General features: G+C 40.7%; 1 protein-coding gene across 2 annotated transcripts; it reads right to left on the bottom strand.

The window, feature by feature from the left end:
• Positions 1-6,258: 6,258 nt before the first annotated feature.
• On the bottom strand, positions 6,259-18,864 carry hnrnpub (heterogeneous nuclear ribonucleoprotein Ub). 2 transcript variants are annotated; one of them, XM_010797840.1, is made up of 14 exons: positions 18,239-18,864; positions 16,701-16,815; positions 14,866-14,945; positions 14,581-14,720; positions 14,251-14,350; positions 12,188-12,300; positions 11,811-12,074; positions 11,580-11,699; positions 11,338-11,466; positions 11,062-11,230; positions 10,659-10,946; positions 10,300-10,568; positions 10,055-10,207; positions 6,259-7,969 (listed from the first exon to the last, which is right to left on the bottom strand). In XM_010797840.1, exons 1-14 carry the CDS (start codon positions 18,666-18,668, stop codon positions 7,919-7,921), a joined length of 2,421 nt encoding a protein of 806 aa, XP_010796142.1. In that variant the 5' UTR covers positions 18,669-18,864; the 3' UTR covers positions 6,259-7,918. The 2 variants fall into 2 exon arrangements, with proteins under 2 accessions (XP_010796142.1, XP_010796141.1); XM_010797839.1 differs by having other exon boundaries at positions 18,212-18,863.
• Between the last annotated feature and the right edge of the window lie 401 nt (positions 18,865-19,265).

Here is a 19,265-nt window from a genome sequence, read left to right as displayed (position 1 = left end):
TGTCACGGAAAACAGTTGTAGCACTCCTATAAACACAGACTGCTGGGAATAGGATTATTATAGTGTTTTTCTTCATCAGGGTGTTGATGTATTTAATGGTTTCTAACAACACGTCTAGTACTTTCTATTTAAATGGACATTAAATGGGAGTTTCACACACAACAGGCAGTCCCGCTGCCATTTAAACCCTCCCCTTCCACAAGCACTTTTATATATTTTGTACATTTTTATATCTTTTTTATTCAAATTTGTATGAGAATTTGTGTGGAATCTGCCAGCAATACATCCAATTCTGTCTGATGCGTTATATTTTCAAGCTGTACATAATATGGATGAGTTTATGTTTGGAAAAATAAAATATTTTCTTTCACATTCCGCTCTTCCTCCTCTTCCCTGCTGTCGGCTGTCTGGGCCCATTCACATTCATGAACACATTCACATGCAGTTACATACAGCCTGCCCCTGCCACCTCTTCATTTACACTTATAGGAAATTGTGGAGCAGAGCAAATAATTTGCCTAATGACTTATAACATTTGTTTCACTGAGGGCACACTGTTGTTGACAAACCCACTTGTAATGCTTTATTTGCTGTGGGAAGGAGGTACAAGGCCACATACAGAGAAATATGAAGTCAATTCGCATTAAACTAGAGTGGGGTGTTTACATCAGACTTAGACCGGGCCAAACGTTGCTAATCAGGGCCAATACCTAACGCACTGTTTGCCGTCTGAGTGGGGGGTCTTGTCATTCACTAATATGCTGCTAATGGAGATAAACATGCGGCCCTGCCAAAGACAAGCAGCTGTCTGTCTGGGAGGGAAGTACCTCCAGCAACACCAGGAAGCGTAGAAGAGACACAGGTGGTGCTGTGAAGAAGGGGTGTCACACTTACTGCTGCTCTTAACAAAATGATTCACCCCCTTTCAACGTTTTTACAATATGAATTCAAAGTAGCTCGAACATACTTTTTGACACTGATCAACAAAAAAACAACTAATCTTACCTGCAGTGCTATTTATCAATTTAGATTGTTTGGGTTTGAGCTGTAGAGGGTTGAGATATCAGCCATAAAGATTTCCCCCTCAATACAATGGAAATGTGGCAGTGTGCAGTATGGTGCTCAAAGCGCCAACAATATACATTTAAAATACTAGAAATGATTACCCAGTTACTCAAAATAATCCACAGACCATGTTGGAAGTAGTTTTATGAAGGAATTACTTTATTCTACCAACTACGGCCATCAACCATATCACTGCGCAGAAGAAAGTGTTCTTTTACCAAGCTAGCTAGCGTTACTGCTTAGTTGTGGAGGATTTTTTTATTTATACATCTTGCGGGCAAAAAATGTTTCGTGTAGTGCTATCAATTTAGTGTGTTTTGGTGTGAGTCGTCAAGTGTTAAGATATTGGCCATGATAATGCCATGTCTCCAATATAATGGAGCTAGATGGCACTTATCGTGTGGTGCTCACAGCAGCAAAAAAATACATTTAAAATATTCTATGGCAATGTTTCATTAAATAAATCATGTTCCAGGTACTCAAAAATAATCTTCAGACCATGTTGGAAGTAGTTTTATGAAATAACTACTTTGTCTCTACCAAAATACACCCTTCAACTGTATCACCGCGCAGAAGAAATGGCTAACAGCTAGCTAACGTCTCAGTTGTGGAGGAAGTTTTGATGTTTACATCTTGCGGTAAAAAAAATCTTATATAGTGCTATTAAATAATCTTGTTTGTTTTGGTACGAGTGGTCAAGTGTTAGGATATCGGCCATAAAGATAAAGCCTTCTCTCCGATATAATGAAACTATATGGCACTAAGCTTGTGGTGCTCAATTCGCCCAAAAATACAATTTAAATGTGCTACAGCAATATGTCTTTGCATTAACCATGACCCAGTTACTCAAACAGAATCAACAGACCATGTTGTAAGTAGTTTTATGAAGGATCTACTTTCTTTCTACCAACTATGACCATTAACCATATCACTGCACAGAAGAAAGTGTACGTTTACCCAGCAAGCTGGCATTGCTGATTAGTTGTAGAGGAGTTTTTACATTTTTACATCTTGTGGGAAAAAAATCGTACCTGAAGTGCTATCAATTTAGTGTGATTTGGTGCAGGTAGTTAGTGTTAAGATATTGGCCGTAAAAAAAATAATATATAGGCCTATATTGTGTCCAATATAATGAAGCTAGATGGCACCGACCTTGTGGAGCTCAAAGCGGCAAAAATATACATTTAAAATACGCTACAGCAATGTCTCTTTACAGAAACCATGACCCAATTTACTTCCACAGATCATGTTGGAAGTATGTTGAAACTATTTTTTTCTACCAAACTAAGCATGTCAACCGTATCACTGCGCTGAAGAAAGCTTCTATCTAATCACCTAGCTAGCTACAGCTCAGCCGGAGAGGAATTTAGTAATGTTTACATCTCGTTTTTAGAAGCATGATTCCTTCTGCGCTGAAATATAGTTGGTTGTTGTAGTTTGGTAGAAAGAAAGTAGCTCCTATAAAACTACTCACAACCAGGTGTGTGGTATGGCTAATCTTATGGGTCATGATCTCTCAAAAGAGACATAGAGTTTTTCAAATGTATTTTATTTTTGTGATTTGAGCACCAAATCCCATCTAGTTCCATAATAGTAGAAAGGAGACAGATATTTGTCTGATATATCTGGCACTCTGCAACTCAGACAAGAACAGTCTGGATCAGTGGTTCCCAAACTTTTTCAGTCGGGCCCCCCTTGTGTAATTGGAAATATTTTCGGGACCCCCCAACCCGGTTCCATCTATATTGGTAGGATTAATTGTATATTGTTGTAAAAACATTACATTTTCTCTACTAATAATAAGAAGATACAAAGATCCAACTATCATTTTATATTTTATTATAGATTAAACATGAACCAAAGTGCTTGTAATAGATACTGTGAATTAATTTAGCCTAATTAAAACTAGCAGGCCTTATGAGTAGTAGATTTTTAAATTCAAATTTCTTTAAGGGAAATATATTAATGAACTACTATTTATACTGCAGGTTGCAAACGATCACATCACTTTACCATTCCTATTCATTCCACACAGCTTATCAATTACTTGTATGTGCTTGCTTTCCCTTGCAGATCTTCTCAAACCGGGGCTGTTGTTTTGAGACTGCCACTCTCAGTTCATTCTCAATGTTCAGCTTTGATCTGTATTTCGTTTTGATGGCAGCAACAGCAGAAAAGCCTATGTCACACCAGTAGGATGTTGCAAAAGGCAGCATTATGCCCACAGCTCTCTGACCAATGAGATATTTTCGAGCAGTGTTAGTTTACAATTGAATAATAATAATACATTTGATTTATATAGCACACTTTAAAAACAATGTCATCTCAAGGTGCTTCACAAAGCTAAAAGGAGAAAATAATAAAATTAAAAAATCTTCCCGCGCCCCCCCCTGCAGTAGCCTACCTCCGCGACCCACCAGGGGTCGCGCCCCATAGTTTGAAAACCACTGGTCTAGGTCTAGATCAGGGGTGTAAATGTTTTTTCAATGAGGGCCACATATAGAAAAACACACAAAGAGCTGGGCCACTAGCTAGAAGTGAGGTATATTGCCATACGTTAAGTTATAAGTAAGCAAAATCAAATGCAGGTAAATAATGCTTGATACTTGAGTATGCTTTGAGAAAACAAACAGTCACAGCTTTACGGTTTCATTTATTTTATAACATAAAGATTTGGCAGCTCATTCTTTAAAAAAGGAGCCTCAGATTGCTTATAATAAGGGGAAATATGAATGGTATATTTCAAGCTATCATGCAAATAAGTTATTGGGCTTTTTCTATCAACCAAGATTAGAAAATGTTTTCAACTTGAATTTACTGTAATCATTTGAAAAGTGGGCTTATTAACACATGAATGGTACTATGTAATATTATGATTAGATAACGAATATTTAAGAAGTACAATATAAGAAAAGCATACTTTTTGAATTTGCTGAGGGCCAATAAAAAATGGACAACGTTCTGTAGTTTGCCCCCGTTTGGACATTTTCGGATTTGAATTTTGTGAATCTGCCCTGAACAGGCCCTGCCCTGAAGGAGCATGAGCTTCAGAGGCTAAAAATCTAGAGACAGACAACTTCATGATGCTTTACCGGGACAGTGGCAAAGAGAGAGTCACTCTAAAACAAAAGTCTACAGACAGTCTAGCAGCTCAGTGTAGCTACACACAACTTTTAGCTTAAATGCTAACATCAGCCTGGATTTTTATCAGGTGTGTATATGTTTGCCCTCTTAGTTTAGCATGTTAGCATGCAAACATTTGCTAATTAGCATCAAGCACAATGTCATTGGTTAAGCAGATATTTGATCAGGAACCAGATACAAATTGACCTGATGATGAAGCCGGTCAAAGATAAGAGGTTCAAACTATAACAATGTTTCCTCTGGGGATCATGAATGTCCAAACCAAAGTTCATACTTAATCTATCCAAAAGTGGTCAACATCTTTCAAAGAAAAACAAAAAGAGGTTGAGTAAAAGTCAAAGACACCAAGGTCATTACATTATCCAGTAGAACAAGAGTGCTGAACTTTTTTCTTACCAAGGTTTTCAAGATATTTTAACTGAACCACACATTTTATCCTCATGATTGCGCCATAAAACGGCATTGGGCTTCATTCTCTGGGTACATTCAATGTCAAAATCTCATGGTAATCCATCCAGTATTTGTTGTGATATTTTGGTCTATACCAAAGTAGTGGACTTACCAATATTGACCTTCCATCTCATAAGTCCAAAAAATGAATGCAGAAAAAAGGACAATTTGTTAACTGCATGAAACCTGCATTCGTGACACGTTTCCATCTGAGCATAGCAGAGGCTTAACATTGCTTAAGGACAACATCAAAATCGTCAACTCGACAAGATTGTTGACATTTCACACATATTTAGGGCTGTAATTTCTGCGAGAGGTGCATACACTAAGTGGTGGAATGTAATGAAGCACATTACTCAAGTACCTTAGTTAAAAAGGTACTTTAACTGGGTATTTTCATTGTATGTTACTTTATACTTCTACTCTATTACATTTCAAAAGCCTGTATTGTATTTTTTACATGACTACCTTTGCCAGCTTTAGTTACATTACAGATTCTGATTATTAGCTAATAAAAAATGTACATTAACTAATGAATAAACATTTTAGTTTAGGATATCCAACAGCAGTATATACAGTTATTACAATTACACCTTACCAGCTGTGATGAACACATGAATGCATCAATAATCATAATCCAGTCATTTATTAGGATTCCAAAGTGGGCAAATATGCATAATGAGTAGGCTACCAAATGTTTGCACTTACAAGTGAAATGTAAATGTTTTTTTTATACTTTTACTTTTAATAGAGAATTGTTACAATTTGGTATTGTCACTTTCACTTAAAGGTGGGGTAGGTAAGTTTGAGAAACCAGCTCGAGATACACTTTTTGTTATATTCCATGGAATTCTCTTAACATCCCGATAGCAATGAATGTCTTAAATGCTTTGACAAAAAATCCATAAAAAAAACCAGTGCGCTAGAATTTGAAAATACAGACGGAAAAAATCTGCCACTTCCTTACAGAGCCCCTCCTCCAACACACACGAACGCGCACATGACCAATGAGGGCACGAGATAAGTTTGTGCACAGATGGAAGGATGACAGGCGGGTAGTCCATCCAGTTATTTTAGCCGGGCTGGCTCAGATGATTGGTCGTGCTTTTTACAATACTACGGCTTCTACAGATGAAATATTTGTATATATTACATTTTATTGTCAAAGCATTTCATTTATTCATTGCTATCGGGATGTTAAGAGCATTCCATGGAATATAACAAAAAGGGTTTCTGAAGTAAATTACTCACCCTACCTTTATGTACATTACATAGTTCTTCTTCCCCAAATGCATCTACTAAATACATGCAAAATCAATTCAAAGTTCAAATTCAAAATTTTAATTAGCTTAAATCTTTATTTTGTTTATCGGCTTCACAAACAGCTACATGAAATGAAACCTGTAATCTTCTGAGGGAGTTAAATGTGTTTTAGTGTAACAAACCACGCAGTCATATACCAGCTTCTTAAACTTTAATAGAGTTGAGACAAATAAAAAATAATAGTCCCAAATTCTTTTAACACAAATATCAAAAAACCGTAAGATAGAAAAGACAACAAATCTGAAAAATGTCCCAAAGTTTTTACATTGTGGGTTTAATAATAAAAGACCCGATATACAACCTGCAACATAAAGCGATAAAAATATAGTGTCTGTCGTGTTATACTGTAAACTCAAAGCTTGCATTCTGCTAGATTTTATGTATCAAGTACAATGAAAGGAGCAAAAACTCTCCACACAATTAAATTTAGCGGACAATTAATCACATCGCAGTTATTTAGGCAAACCAACACTTTTGTTATCACAATACAGTTATTACTCCAAGCCCATTAATGAACATTCGTGCATGGTTGAGATGTATTTACATGTTTGTTAATAACACCGGGAGGTAAACATTAGAAACACAGATCAGGTTTTCCAGTTCTGATGTTGCAGGGTTAGGCAGGGCGTCCTCTGCCAGGGAAAATGTGCAGGGACATTTTATGAGCTGTTGGATGAGGAGCTGCCATTATTGCGGGGGGCCACAGTCACTTAGACGAACCTAAATTCAAAAAAATAATGCCTTTAAGTTGAAAAACGTCATCCATTTCCATCATGGTGGTGTTGTCATGGTACAGCCCTTTAGGTTTGCTGGTGAAAATGAGTAACCCTGCCTGCTTTTCACTCCATTTGTGCTGAACTCTCAAACATGTTAAATAGTTGTCATTTGAATCATAAATTGTGGTTCTGATTTGGAATTAGTTGATCAGTGCTAGCTGTTTTCAGAAGTCTACTGCACTAAAGGACCCTTTGATAAACCTGAGAATCAAGGGCTCTATTTTCTAAGAACAAATACTTTTAAACACAAATTTAAAAAAGAGAAATGTTGTACAAAATGGCTTACTTAGATCCTTAAAATGGCTTGGTCGAAACACTGTCTCAAAGCAATGTACATTAGAATAGCTACATGGTATCAAAGAAACACTTGAAGGGAATACTTTGTTAATGAGGTGTAAACTGGAGGCGTGTCCTTCCTGTTTGAAGTAACAAACTAGGACTCCACCCACTCAAAGGTCTTTTACACACCTTTGAACTGAATCAAAAGTCAATAGCCAGGAAGAATGTAAAAAAGCCAACGAGTTGTTTATTGTAGATCTATGGAGTTTAGGTTACAGGTTTGATACTGGGAACAAAAGACAAGTCATCTGTTACTTCAGTTGAACTGATTGACAGTGGACTAACAATATATGCAGCTACCATGCTTCTCTCTAATATGCCAAGGTTCCTTCTCATACAAACTACGCAAAAAAAAAAAAATTATATTTACAATTTGTAACAAAAAAGCAAAACAAATAAAAATCACAGCACAGATAAAAATACACAACCCTGAAAAAAAAAAAAAACCTTTATCAACATCTGCCGGGCTAGCAAAATGTTTCTGGTTCCTGATATTACAAACAGATTTCTTTAAAAGCACGTCATTTAAAAGAGGTGAAAAAAGGAAATGTACAACGAAAAGAAAGAAACCGGATGATTTGGGGAAACCCAAGAATGTGTTCGTAGATATATATAAAGCTTCAATTACACTCAGGATGACGTCTCCTCCCTGATGTGGAATGTTGTTGCTCCATATCACGGTAAATATTTATCAGTTTTTTTTTTTTTTAAGCTATTAAAAATGGGGTTCTAGGAAAAGAAAATCTGAAAAAGCGGGGTGGAGGGATGTTCCGTGGCTTGAGGTGGATCTTAGTGTGGGCCACCAGTCAGTTACAAGTGTCTTAGTAATATCCAGGCTGGTACTGCTGGCTCCAGGGCTTCTGGTTCCAGAACTGCACAGGACACAAGAGATGACACATTTATTATGGGTATGTACACTCAATCATATGTACAGGGGGCAAAAAAGTATTTAGTCAGCCACCAATTGTGCAAGTTCTCCCACTTAAAAAGATGAGAGGCCTGTAATTTTCATCCTAGGTATACCTCAACTATGAGACAAAATGAGGAAAAGAAAGAAAGAAGAAAGAAAAGAAAGAAAGAAAGAAAAGAAAGAAAAAAAAAAAAGAAAGAAAGAAAGAAAGAAAGAAAAAAAAAAAAACACCAGAAAATCACATTGTCTGATTTTTAAGGAATTTATTTGCAAATGATGGTGGAAAATAAGTATTTGGTCAAAAACAAAAGTTCATCAATACTTTGTTATATACCCTTTGTTGGCAATGACAGAGGTCAAACGTTTTCTGTAAGTCTTCACAAGGTTTTCACACACTGTTGCTGGTATTTTGGCCCATTCCTCCATGCAGATCTCCTCTAGAGCAGTGATGTGTTGGGGCTGTCGCTGGCAACACGGACTTTCAACTCCCTCCAAAGATTTTCTATGGGGTTGAGATCTGGAGACTGGCTAGGCCACTCCAGGACCTTGAAATGCTTCTTACGAAGCCACTCCTTCGTTGCCCGGGCGGTGTGTTTGGGATCGTTGTCATGCTGAAATACCCAGCCACGTTTCATCTTCAATGCCCTTGCTGATGGAAGGAGGTTGTCACTTAAAATCTCACGATACATGGCCCCATTCATTCTTTCCTTTACACGGATCAGTCGTCCTGGTCCCTTTGCAGAAAAACAGCCCCAAAGCATGATGTTTCCACCCCCATGTTTCACAGTAGGTATGGTGTTCTTTGGATGCAACTCAGCATTCTTTCTCCTCCAAACACTAGTTGAGTTTTTACCAAAAAGTTCTATTTTGGTTTCATCTGACCATATGACATTCTCCCAATCCTCTTCTGGATCATCTAAATGCTCTCTAGCAAACTTCAGACGGGCCTGGATACTGATGGTAGCCTTTGTTACTTTGGTCCCAGCTCTCTGCAGGTCATTGACTAGGTCCCCCCGTGTGGTTCTGGGATTTTTGCTCACCGTTCTTGTGATCATTTTGACCCCACGGGGTGAGATCTTGCGTGGAGCCCCAGATCGAGGGAGATTATCAGTGGTGTTGTATGTCTTCCATTTTCTAATAATTGCTCCCACAGTTGATTTCTTCACACCAAGCTGCTTACCTATTGCAGATTCAGTCTTCCCAGCCTGGTGCAGGTCTACAATTTTGTTTCTGGTGTACTTTGACAGCTCTTTGGTCTTGGCCATAGTGGGGTTTGGAGTGTGACTGTTTGAGGTTGTGGACAGGTGTCTTTTACACTGAGTTCAAACAGGTGCCATTAATACAGTTAACAAGGACAGAGGATGCTCTTAAAGAAGAAGTTACAGGTCTGTGAGAGCCAGAAATCTTGTTTGTTTGTAGGTGACCAAATACTTATTTTCCACCATAATTTGCAAATAAAGTCTTTAAAAATCAGACAATGTTATTTTCTGGATTTTTTTTCTCATTTTGTCTCTCATAGTTGAGGTATACCTAGGATGAAAATTATAGGCCTCATCTTTTTAAGTGGAAGAACTTGCACAATTGGTGGCTGACTAAATACTTTTTTGCCCCACTGTATATTACAAAAAAGTAAGATACGTTTGCTTTCAGATCATCTACTTATTGAAAAACTCTTTGGGTGTGGAAAATGTTTTGCACTTTTAGTACAGGTTTTACGGTAATATTGAATATACACACAGTACCATCATATAACACTGTTGGGGTATAATGAGATTGTTTCCATCCGAACACAATTATATTTTTCAATATGGATAATGTCACCTAGTATTTTTCACTGAGAACACCAATGTAGTTATCATCTTTCTTTAAAAAAAAAACTGCAGCTATGCTCCATGTGCTTGTGGAGACAATATTCGACTGGACCTTTTTTAATATTCACATTAAACTAGTAAAATATGGGCCCGATTTGCTTATGTATTGGGCATTGACGGCGTTAGAAGTCTTGTGATGTGCACAAGAATGATTTTTATCTGCTCCAAGTACTGACCCCTTGCTGCCAGCTCTGGTTGAAGGCCTGGGCCTTGTCCATGCTGTTCCTGTTGCCACCAAAGTTGCCGCCGTTCCTGTTGCCACCAAAGTTGCCATTCTTGTTTCCAAAGTTGCCGTAGTTGCCGCGGTTACCACCTCTCGGCTGGAACTGCTACAATACAAATAAGGACATTTTATAGAAAAATTACTGTTAGAAATCCAAACCACGTGCTGTAAGGATGTACGAGTCGGTATCAAACCCACCTGGTTGTGGTGGCCCCGGGCCCCTCCACGGTGCATGTTGGCTCCACCCCCTCTGCTCATGTTGCCTCTGTTCATTGGACCACCTCTGTTCATGGGTCCGCCTCTGGGTCCCATGTTTCTCATTGGTCCGCCACGAGGGGATCCGCCCAGACTAGGAATAGGGCCGCCTCCCCTGTTGAAGTTTCCACGGTTATGGAAGCCTCCTCTGAAGGCGGGGGGAGGCAGGAAGCCGCGGGGTGGGCGGTTGAAGCCTCCACGAGGGCCGGGAGCTACAGAGGAAATTGGAAAAGTTAGCATGAATACAATAATGATTTTTTGCAAAAATAATGGCATTAATACATCCCAAAATGTCAGTTTACCTCCTCTGAAGTTGCCTCTGTTCTGGAAGCCTCCGCGGCTGCCGCCTCTCGGTCCAGGTCCACTTCCACGGCCAAACTGGTTCTTGCCCCCGCCCCCGCGTCCGCCTCCACGCAGACCACCCCCCCTTTTTGGTGTTGTGCTTCCCTGGTTGGGTTTCTTTTCAGCGGGCAGGGCAGTCTTGCTCTCTTCCTTGTACTGCTCCAGCAGCTTGCCGGCCTCCTCCTTCTGCAGCTCGGCGAAGACGACGTCATTGAAGCTCTCTCCCTCCCCCGGCAGCGAGTAGAAGCCTGGAATGGAAGGAAAATAAACCGAACATTACTACACCCGAATATGACGGAAAAGGAAGGAAAGAGACGTAGTACTACTACTACTACGGCTTTATGGCTGAAACATCTTCTATACCTTTCATTTTAAAGAGGGCGTGCTCGGGCACTTCTTTGCCGTCGCTCTCCACCTTCTTCTGGACCCTCTCCTTGTAGTCCTCATCAGAAGGGCAGACCACCACAGCCTTGCGCTGGAAGCCCGCAAACAAGCACATCTTCCTCTTCTGGCCCGGGGCAGACAGGTTAGTCTGGGGGGGTTGGGAGAAAGAGGATCAATTATACTGTAATTTAAGAGTACACTCTTATGTATTTTATATTGGCAACAATCAGGTGTGATTCATTGCAAGCCACTTACATGGTCCAGGATGTAGTTTCTCTTCTTGCGGGCAGCAATCTCAATAAACTTTCCCAGGAAAAGTGGTGCTCTCTGGGAAATGGCGCTCAGCTTTGTGATGTCCTTTGACTGGCGTTTCAGACTGTTGATCTGTAGAAAATGACAGGATAAATTAGATTTAAAAACGTAAAGCAGCAGGAGATAGAGAGCATGACACAGGATTCCCAGAGTTATGTAATATAACAAATGTTATCAGTACTGACCATCATCTTGTCCACAATAGTGTCACTGCCCAGGATGTAGTATTTTCCAGGGTTCTCCTGGACGTGGTTCTTCACCCATGTGGTCTTCCCTGAGCCTGGCAGGCCGACCATCACTATGATCTATGTGGCATGAAGGGAAAGGACAATTAAGATCAATCTCTGCTGAATATTATAGTTTTAAAGGTCAGTGCATGACAAATTGAAATAGCATCTACTCATTCCTAAGCTTACCTCACAGTCAGCTTTGGTCTGTGGGCCCTTGAGTCCCCGGACACGGTCGTCCACTGGGATCTGCTGCAGGAAGGTGTAGCCCTGGGGCTGGGGGAAGTACGGAGTCTCCATCTGGCCGAAGTTGAACTCCACAGCACAATTATGGCAGATGACGTGTGGGAAGAGGGCCTGGCCGCTCAGAGAGTCCTTGTTGACCTGGAAAGCAACAGCTGGCTCCCCGCCATTCTTAGAACAGGACAGCACCACCTCATCTCCCTCAAAGTCCTAAGGAAAGAAGGCAAAATGCATTCACATAAATCCACGTGTGAATTTTGGTGTCTTTCTTATCCTGCTCTTGCTTGGTTTTAATGAGTTATTAGGATAGCATTATGTCTTACAATGAGGCAGCAGATGACGTCATTCTCCTCGTAGGTTTCTCCAAAGTCCTCGGTCACACAGTTGGTGGTCTTCTTGGCTTTCCCAGAGTATGCATAAGAATGTTCCTCCTCGCCTGAAAATTAAGTGAAGGACACAATTCTTAAAAATATCTTGTGACAGAAGATGACCTGAATTAACTAAATCTCCCAGTTCCTCAGACTCTGATTCATTGATGTTGGACATAGGCCAAAGACCATTATATTATGCAGCCAGAGCTGGAGCCATTTTACATTAGCATGTCATGCTGCCTGTGAACCACCAGAGGGAGCTCTCCGGACAGACTGCCATTTCATGCAGGATCACATCAGCCTCCTGACATGCATGAATTCCTTAGTTTGTCAGTTTTTTCCTCTTGCAATGAATGAAATGCACCGTTAAGTCCCACCAAGATAATGTTTTATATTGAGCTCTTCTATATTCTGCATGAGCCCCCGGACTGAATGAGTTATACCAAATAGCTGCATCGGCTTAGTCACCATTTTGTGGATCAAATCAATGATATACAGTGTTTCCCCTATATACAAATAATGGCGGCGCAGCGCCGCTGCTGAAATATGAGCACCGCTGCTCGGGGGCGCCAGCCAGGTACCCAAAAAAAAAAGTTTTTTTTCTTTTCTTAAAATAATAATAAGTGGTGAACCCTTTTTCATTTTTGATTGTTTGTTATGTGGATTTGTAGTATTTGTATTACTGGCATAGGCGAAACAGGCGGTCGCCTAGGGCGCCAGATCTGGGGGGCGCTGCGCTGGTAGCTCTGGGAGGGAAAAACATTTTTGACCGTTGGTGCTCATCCAAATGTTCGGCCTTGATGTAACAACATTCATAATTAAGTAAATGTAACACCCTTTTCACCCCGGTTACACGTTTAATTTGCCCTGTACGGTGGGCGCTGTAAGTGATGAAAGTGGGGGATGTTGGCTTATCAGGCGCACGCAGCTCACAGCCAAATTGGTAGCGTGGTAGCGAGAGAGCGAGCAAGGGAGAGGGTGCACCGGTACCGGCGCTGATGTTATTAGAATCTGGTGCTAGCTGCGCTAACGGATATAAGAAGTAGATGTTTCTACAACCAGGGTGGAGGAGAGCTCTCCTGTCAGACTGAGAGGCTCAGTGAGGTTAAGGACTCTGAGTATTTAGATAGTTAATTTTAGTCTAAGTTATCTCAGTGGGTCTCAAACGTTTTGACCACAAATTATGTAAACACATATTTCCCAGGCACTCCTTTATAATTATTAGGATAAATAAAAACAGGTTTGAAATCATTCAAATGTATACTATAGGACAGTTAACCAAAAATATCGTTTAAAGTTGGAGAGATACAAAAATGTGCATGAATAAATAAATGTTAACTAGGTAAAATAAGATATGAATGAACAACAAAAATAAAATAAGCTACATTTATTTGTTATTGGCTATGGTAGTTATTGGTTATGTTCAAAGACTTATTTGATTATTAAAATGTAAACCGATCTTTTTCATATGGGCGTTTTAGAGTTGTGCCCCCTAGATCAGGTCTCTAGTAATTGTGTGCTCAAAGTGCACCAGATTGAAGCATTTTACATAACCCCCGCACCCCCCTAAAGGATGTGACGTCCACCCCCCAATTCAAACATGTTCATACAATACTGAATACATTTGAAGCCATTTTTACATCTATTACCTATGTCAATAAGTTTCTGCAGTGTATTTGTCTTTTGTAGAAATTTTTCATTTATTCTTTACACATACGATATCGCCTAAAATCTCACCTAGGGCAGCAAATTGTCTAGAACCAGCCCTGGTACTAGGCCTCAAGAGCCTTTCTTGTGCTGACACATAGAAACAAATTGGCGGGGCGCATTTCGCACGCACTAAAAAATTCCACGCGCTCCGCGCTCACATTATGCTGGGCTCACGTGCCTTAGCACCGCTGCTATGACTCCATTCTAGGGGAAACACTGATATACCATGATTGCCAGATCACTATAGACATAACAATTAGCTCTACAAACAGCCCGACTACTGAATAACAGATTGAAAAACGTACCAAGAAGTAGGGTGCCAGTAGACAGGGACCAGCCGACCTGGACATCATGAATCTCCATGTTCTTGCTGGAGATGTGCTTCACAGGGATTTTCTCTGCAATCTGTTGACATGAAGAAAAACACAATTGTATCAGGATATTTTTCGCTTGTTCAACAAGTAGCTTTAATAAAAAACATTTTACACCTATTTGTAACCATTGTTTAACTGTCTATGTAAGCCTCAACCCCTTCAGAGGTGTTATGGTTCACATGGCAGGGAAAGGTTAATTATTCACAATGTAAACACACAATTGTGTGAACAGTGTAGAATACATCAGCTTTGTAACGGTACCTTAATCTCAAAGCAGGCTTTGCCTTTGTTCATGCCGTAGGTGGCCTTGCCTCCGGACCAGAGGTAAGCAAAACTCTCCATGGTGAGAGATGAGGCGCTGTAACGGTCCCGCGACACCTTAAAGTGCAGGTCGCAGTTGTCTGGAACACAACAAAAAGGACAGTCGATATTAACACAATAGTTCCTGGTAATTGTCATGTCTTCTTGGACAGGTGTTTGAATTCATAAAACTTGCTTGAGATATTTCTTTACATTGAGTTATTATCCACATTTAAAATCACTCACAGGTATCCAGACAGACTTTGGTGTCATCAAACTCCTCATCTTCCTCCTCAAGGGGTGGCACGGGAGACTTGAATGAGGCCCTGAAAAGATATGCCAACATGTCAGTAAGAGGATTCCCGTGCCAGTGCAGCTACATGGAACATATAGAGGCCTTGGGTACCACTTGCCGAAAAATATTTGTGGAGGAAAGACAGACTAGGGGGGAACAATACAAAATAGAAAGAGTAAATGGGGCAAGCGAGCCTCCAAAGTTTTATCAGGATATTGTCAGCTGTGTGATTGGCCAGACAACACTTACCTTACCGTATCCAGCGAAATCTAAAATGAGAGATTTACAGAGAAAGCATCCCTGCTAACCCTTGAATGCAAGGCTATCCATTGGTGAAGCTGATAAAAAAAAATCTCCCCTTTCAGATTGGATATTATGATCTCCAGGACTGCTGATAGAAGGTGCGGTTATATTTAACTTTCCTTAGGGGAATTCCAAATTCAAAAAGATCAAGTCACTGTTTTGAGTTTCCACCATGATTGGCTGCTTAAAACGAGTAATCAAAGTATCACAAGAACTACAGCAACTTACCAAGTCTGTAGCATGAGAATAGGTACCAAAATCTCTTAATTTCAAGACTAACTAGTCAAAATTGTTGAAAAATAACCTTACACTGAAGCTTAAGCAATTCCAGTGAAGTTGTGTTTTTAGAAGTAAGATATAGATTTAGTGCATTCCTTTGCAGCTGTCTTTACATCTCCAGAGACATCTGTCATGGATGGGGGGGGCGCTTGGCAAACATACTGTCTAAGTCAGCTAGTGGCTCCAACAATGGCTGCTGCTCTATAGACCCCATGGCCTCAAATAGGGTAGATGTGAAACAGTAACAGTTGTTAGGGGAAATGTGATGATGGAGCTTTTTTTTATTTTATAGAGTTTAATGGACACTTGCATTAACATTTATGTTGTCAGGGTTGGGCACCACAAAAGGAAGCAAACCTATGTTATCAAATCTGGTGGAAGTAACATGTATTATGGTATATTATGTCAGGCTTTTGAAAAAAATGTATTAAAATTGGTCTTAAATTTGATTCTGGCTGGTTTATCCTTATTGTGTCAACAGCGCAATGAAAACAAAACACCAAGAAGTCGGCACATGTATGCACACACATCCACTCACCACTACCCATGCATGATGTCACCTGCGCGGGGGGATAGAAACAAGCTTTGCAAACACAGGCATCCACACCATGAAAACATACACACAAGACATGAGACAGAGATAGCATTTTGACGTCATACAACCAGTGAAATAAAAAACGGAAAAATGTCAAGACCATTGCGAGGCAAAAACGATGGACGGTCAATAGTGAGTTCCTCCGTGGACGTTTGGGGAATTTGCTACATCCTTGTGTGCTACCCTGCAGCAGTGGACCCCTCCTCCCACGCCCCTCAGCTATTCCTCTCCACCCCCCTTTCTGCTACTTTCCTCTGGGTTCTCTTTGAGCAGCTTTGATTCACCTTCAGCACACAATGGGCTTTCAAAACAATAAGTGGGATGAAGAACAAATGTGGAAATTCAGAGAGACTTGATAGTTGCACTTCTGCTACAGAATGCAATCACACATGTGAGTGGGCACTGTAAAGGTAAGGCTCTTAAAGTAGTCAGGGATGACCCTCAAAAACAGGTGAAAGTAAGGTTATTAATAAATATAATACTTAAAAATGAGGGTTTTCCTCATGCTAGTTATATGTGCATTGGCACTTAAAGCCAATACAGTTCAACAAAGCTATAGATGGCGCTTCAGGGATGCTGAAGGCCATTTTTGCTCTGTCCCATCCTTACCAGCTGTATTTGTTCTCTTCAATAAATTCAAAGTAGCCCCTTCCATGTTCCTCCCGGCGTCTCTTAACACCCTTCTTATTCTTCTGATCAGCATTCGTGTCTTTGTCCGCATCCCCTTTGAAAATAGAACAAAGATATAGAATGAGGTGTTCCTTTTTGTGAGAGAGAGGTCGGACTGGCAGTGGGGTTCTGGCCCACAAAGCCCGTTCATTAGTTACAGTGTCGACCATAATCATCAATATTAAATAAAGAGGCAACACCTCATGATTACACTTAAATAAAACACAATCAGAAATTGTAACAGCTCTAATGACCAGATATAAGAATTACAATGTAGGCTGGTCGATATGAACATTGTGAACAGTGTTTGCTGGGGCTGGAAAACAAGTCTCTGCAAAGTAAAGGGACATTAAGTCAGCCAGCCGGCTTAGAATATGTGTTTCTCAATAGGATCCAGCCATTTCATCAAAGAAGTCTAATGCTGTCTGGGACAAATGCATCATGCAAGGAAATGGGAATACCTACGAAGCCCTGGGTTGACCCCCCCCCCCCATATCTTGCCCTACATAACCTAGTTGGCTAATCACGTAAACTCAGATTTGTATCTTCATCCAACAAGACTACACTTTCTATTCGAACCACCGATAAACTAACCACGTGCCAACCCAATCTCCTGCACAGCTCTGGGTCAGACAGTTCAGGCGTTCCCGGCTCTACTGAAGGCTAATACATTTAGACTTTGAACAGCAGGCCACCCTGTTTATTCCTAAGAAGTTTGTAATTTCAGTTAAATTTGGAACGTTTTTGTTGAAACTCCCCAATTGTCTTGTGACTAGTTCGAGGCGGACGAAGCCACCCTACTATCACTGCAGCAGTCACATATTTAAACATGCTGCTTTAATGTTACGCCATTATGAAACAGGTTATACAAAGTTTATTCATCATATTTGTGCATCTCCACTGTACCACCCCATTCGTAGCTAACCTTAATTATGGGAACCCCTGAACTAGCTAACCGACTGATCCGCTAGTTAGCACGGCACCTCAGACACAAAGAAAATGACGTTAGCTGGCAAGCTAACACGCTAACCGAGCAAAACGAAAAGCCGCACTAAGCTAGGTTAAATGAATATTAATTCTGACTTCATTAGCGTATTTTAGGTTTTTACCGACACTGAACTATTACAAATAAGCTAAAGCTTACCTTCGTGGACGGACTATCGAAACTTAACGTTACAAAATAGTGAACGTTAGCTAACCAAGGTGGTGACCAATGCTAACGTCAGATGAGCATGTCATGCTAACGGTTTCAGTTTGATGCTAACGCTTGCTAGTTTAGTTGGTTTATCATCTAGCTCAACATGGACGCTCTGTTGTATGGTAACGCATTCATATGTAATGATCCCCAATCGGCTCGCTACCGCGGTAGCATTAACGCTATAGCAAAACTCGACACCCAGCCACAGTCCATCCAGCCAGACACATTTTCCAAACCAACCCGGCCGACTCACCCTCTGCAGTCTGGTCTGCGGGCTCACCATCCTCTGTGTCTATTTTCTCCATGTCGTCGACATCAGCCTTGAGCATGGGATCCATCTCGTCGTCTTCGTCCTCTTCCCCCTCACCCATCTCTTCGTCCTCGGCAACGGCATCATCGTTGCCTCCATTTTCCGGTTCTTGTTCTTCTTCTTCCTCCTCCTCATCCTCGTTGGCCTCCATGCTTTCTTCTATCGGGCCCTCACCTTCTTCTTCCTCTCCCATGCCCTCATGGTCGGCGGCCTGGCCGGAACCCTCGACCGCCACAGCTTCTGGGTCCAGCGGGGAATCTCCGCCGAGGGCCTCCTCGTCCAGCGCGACCTGCAGGCGGTCCATTAGGTCGGCCTTCAGACCCTTGTCGGAAAGATCACGCTTTTTCAGCTCGTCCTTCAGCTCGTTCACTTTCAGCTTTTTGACGTTAATTGAGCTCATTGTGAATGTTTAAAGGCAAATATATTAAATACAATTCACAAATACGACTATGAATAAATAACTGGAAGCCTTTTTGTCGAAAGATGAAGCTCAATACTGCGCCAAATGGCACCGCGCTGTCCGACCAAGCTTTAACCGGCAAAAGAGCTGAGCGGCTGGGTGTGGGGGAAGCGGATGACGTCCGTTACCGTAATTACCCAGAGAGCAGCGCGGCCTGGTGGTTATATAGCCCGCCGACCATCTGTCGTTGGCCCAATAACTAGAAATAACAGTTACAAATACGCATGCGTCGTGTTTCTAGCCAGATAATAGTACAGTAATTAAATAAAAAATAGCCTGTTATAGGTAACCTACACTATAAGGTACCTGGAACAAAAGTCCTTGTATGCTATAATTCATGTTTTGAAAACCTCTTCTAAAAGTAATGTCTTTAAAGGGAAAATACAAAAGATTAATGAAAACGTTTTAATTGAGTAAATATCTTACAACTGTTCATAGCCTACTGGCTGATTTTTTCACATCAAAACGTATTTTACAATTATATATGTAACTATAAGAAATCAAAAACCATCTAGCCAATTAAGTAAACGAAAAGGC

The sequence above is a fragment of the Notothenia coriiceps genome, unplaced genomic scaffold (genome assembly GCF_000735185.1).
Source record: "Notothenia coriiceps isolate Sejong01 unplaced genomic scaffold, NC01 NC01_scaffold00038533, whole genome shotgun sequence".
Taxonomy (NCBI): Eukaryota; Metazoa; Chordata; class Actinopteri; order Perciformes; family Nototheniidae; genus Notothenia; species Notothenia coriiceps.
The sequence above is the reverse complement of the archived record's forward strand: the minus strand, read 5'-3'. Positions and strand labels throughout refer to the sequence as shown.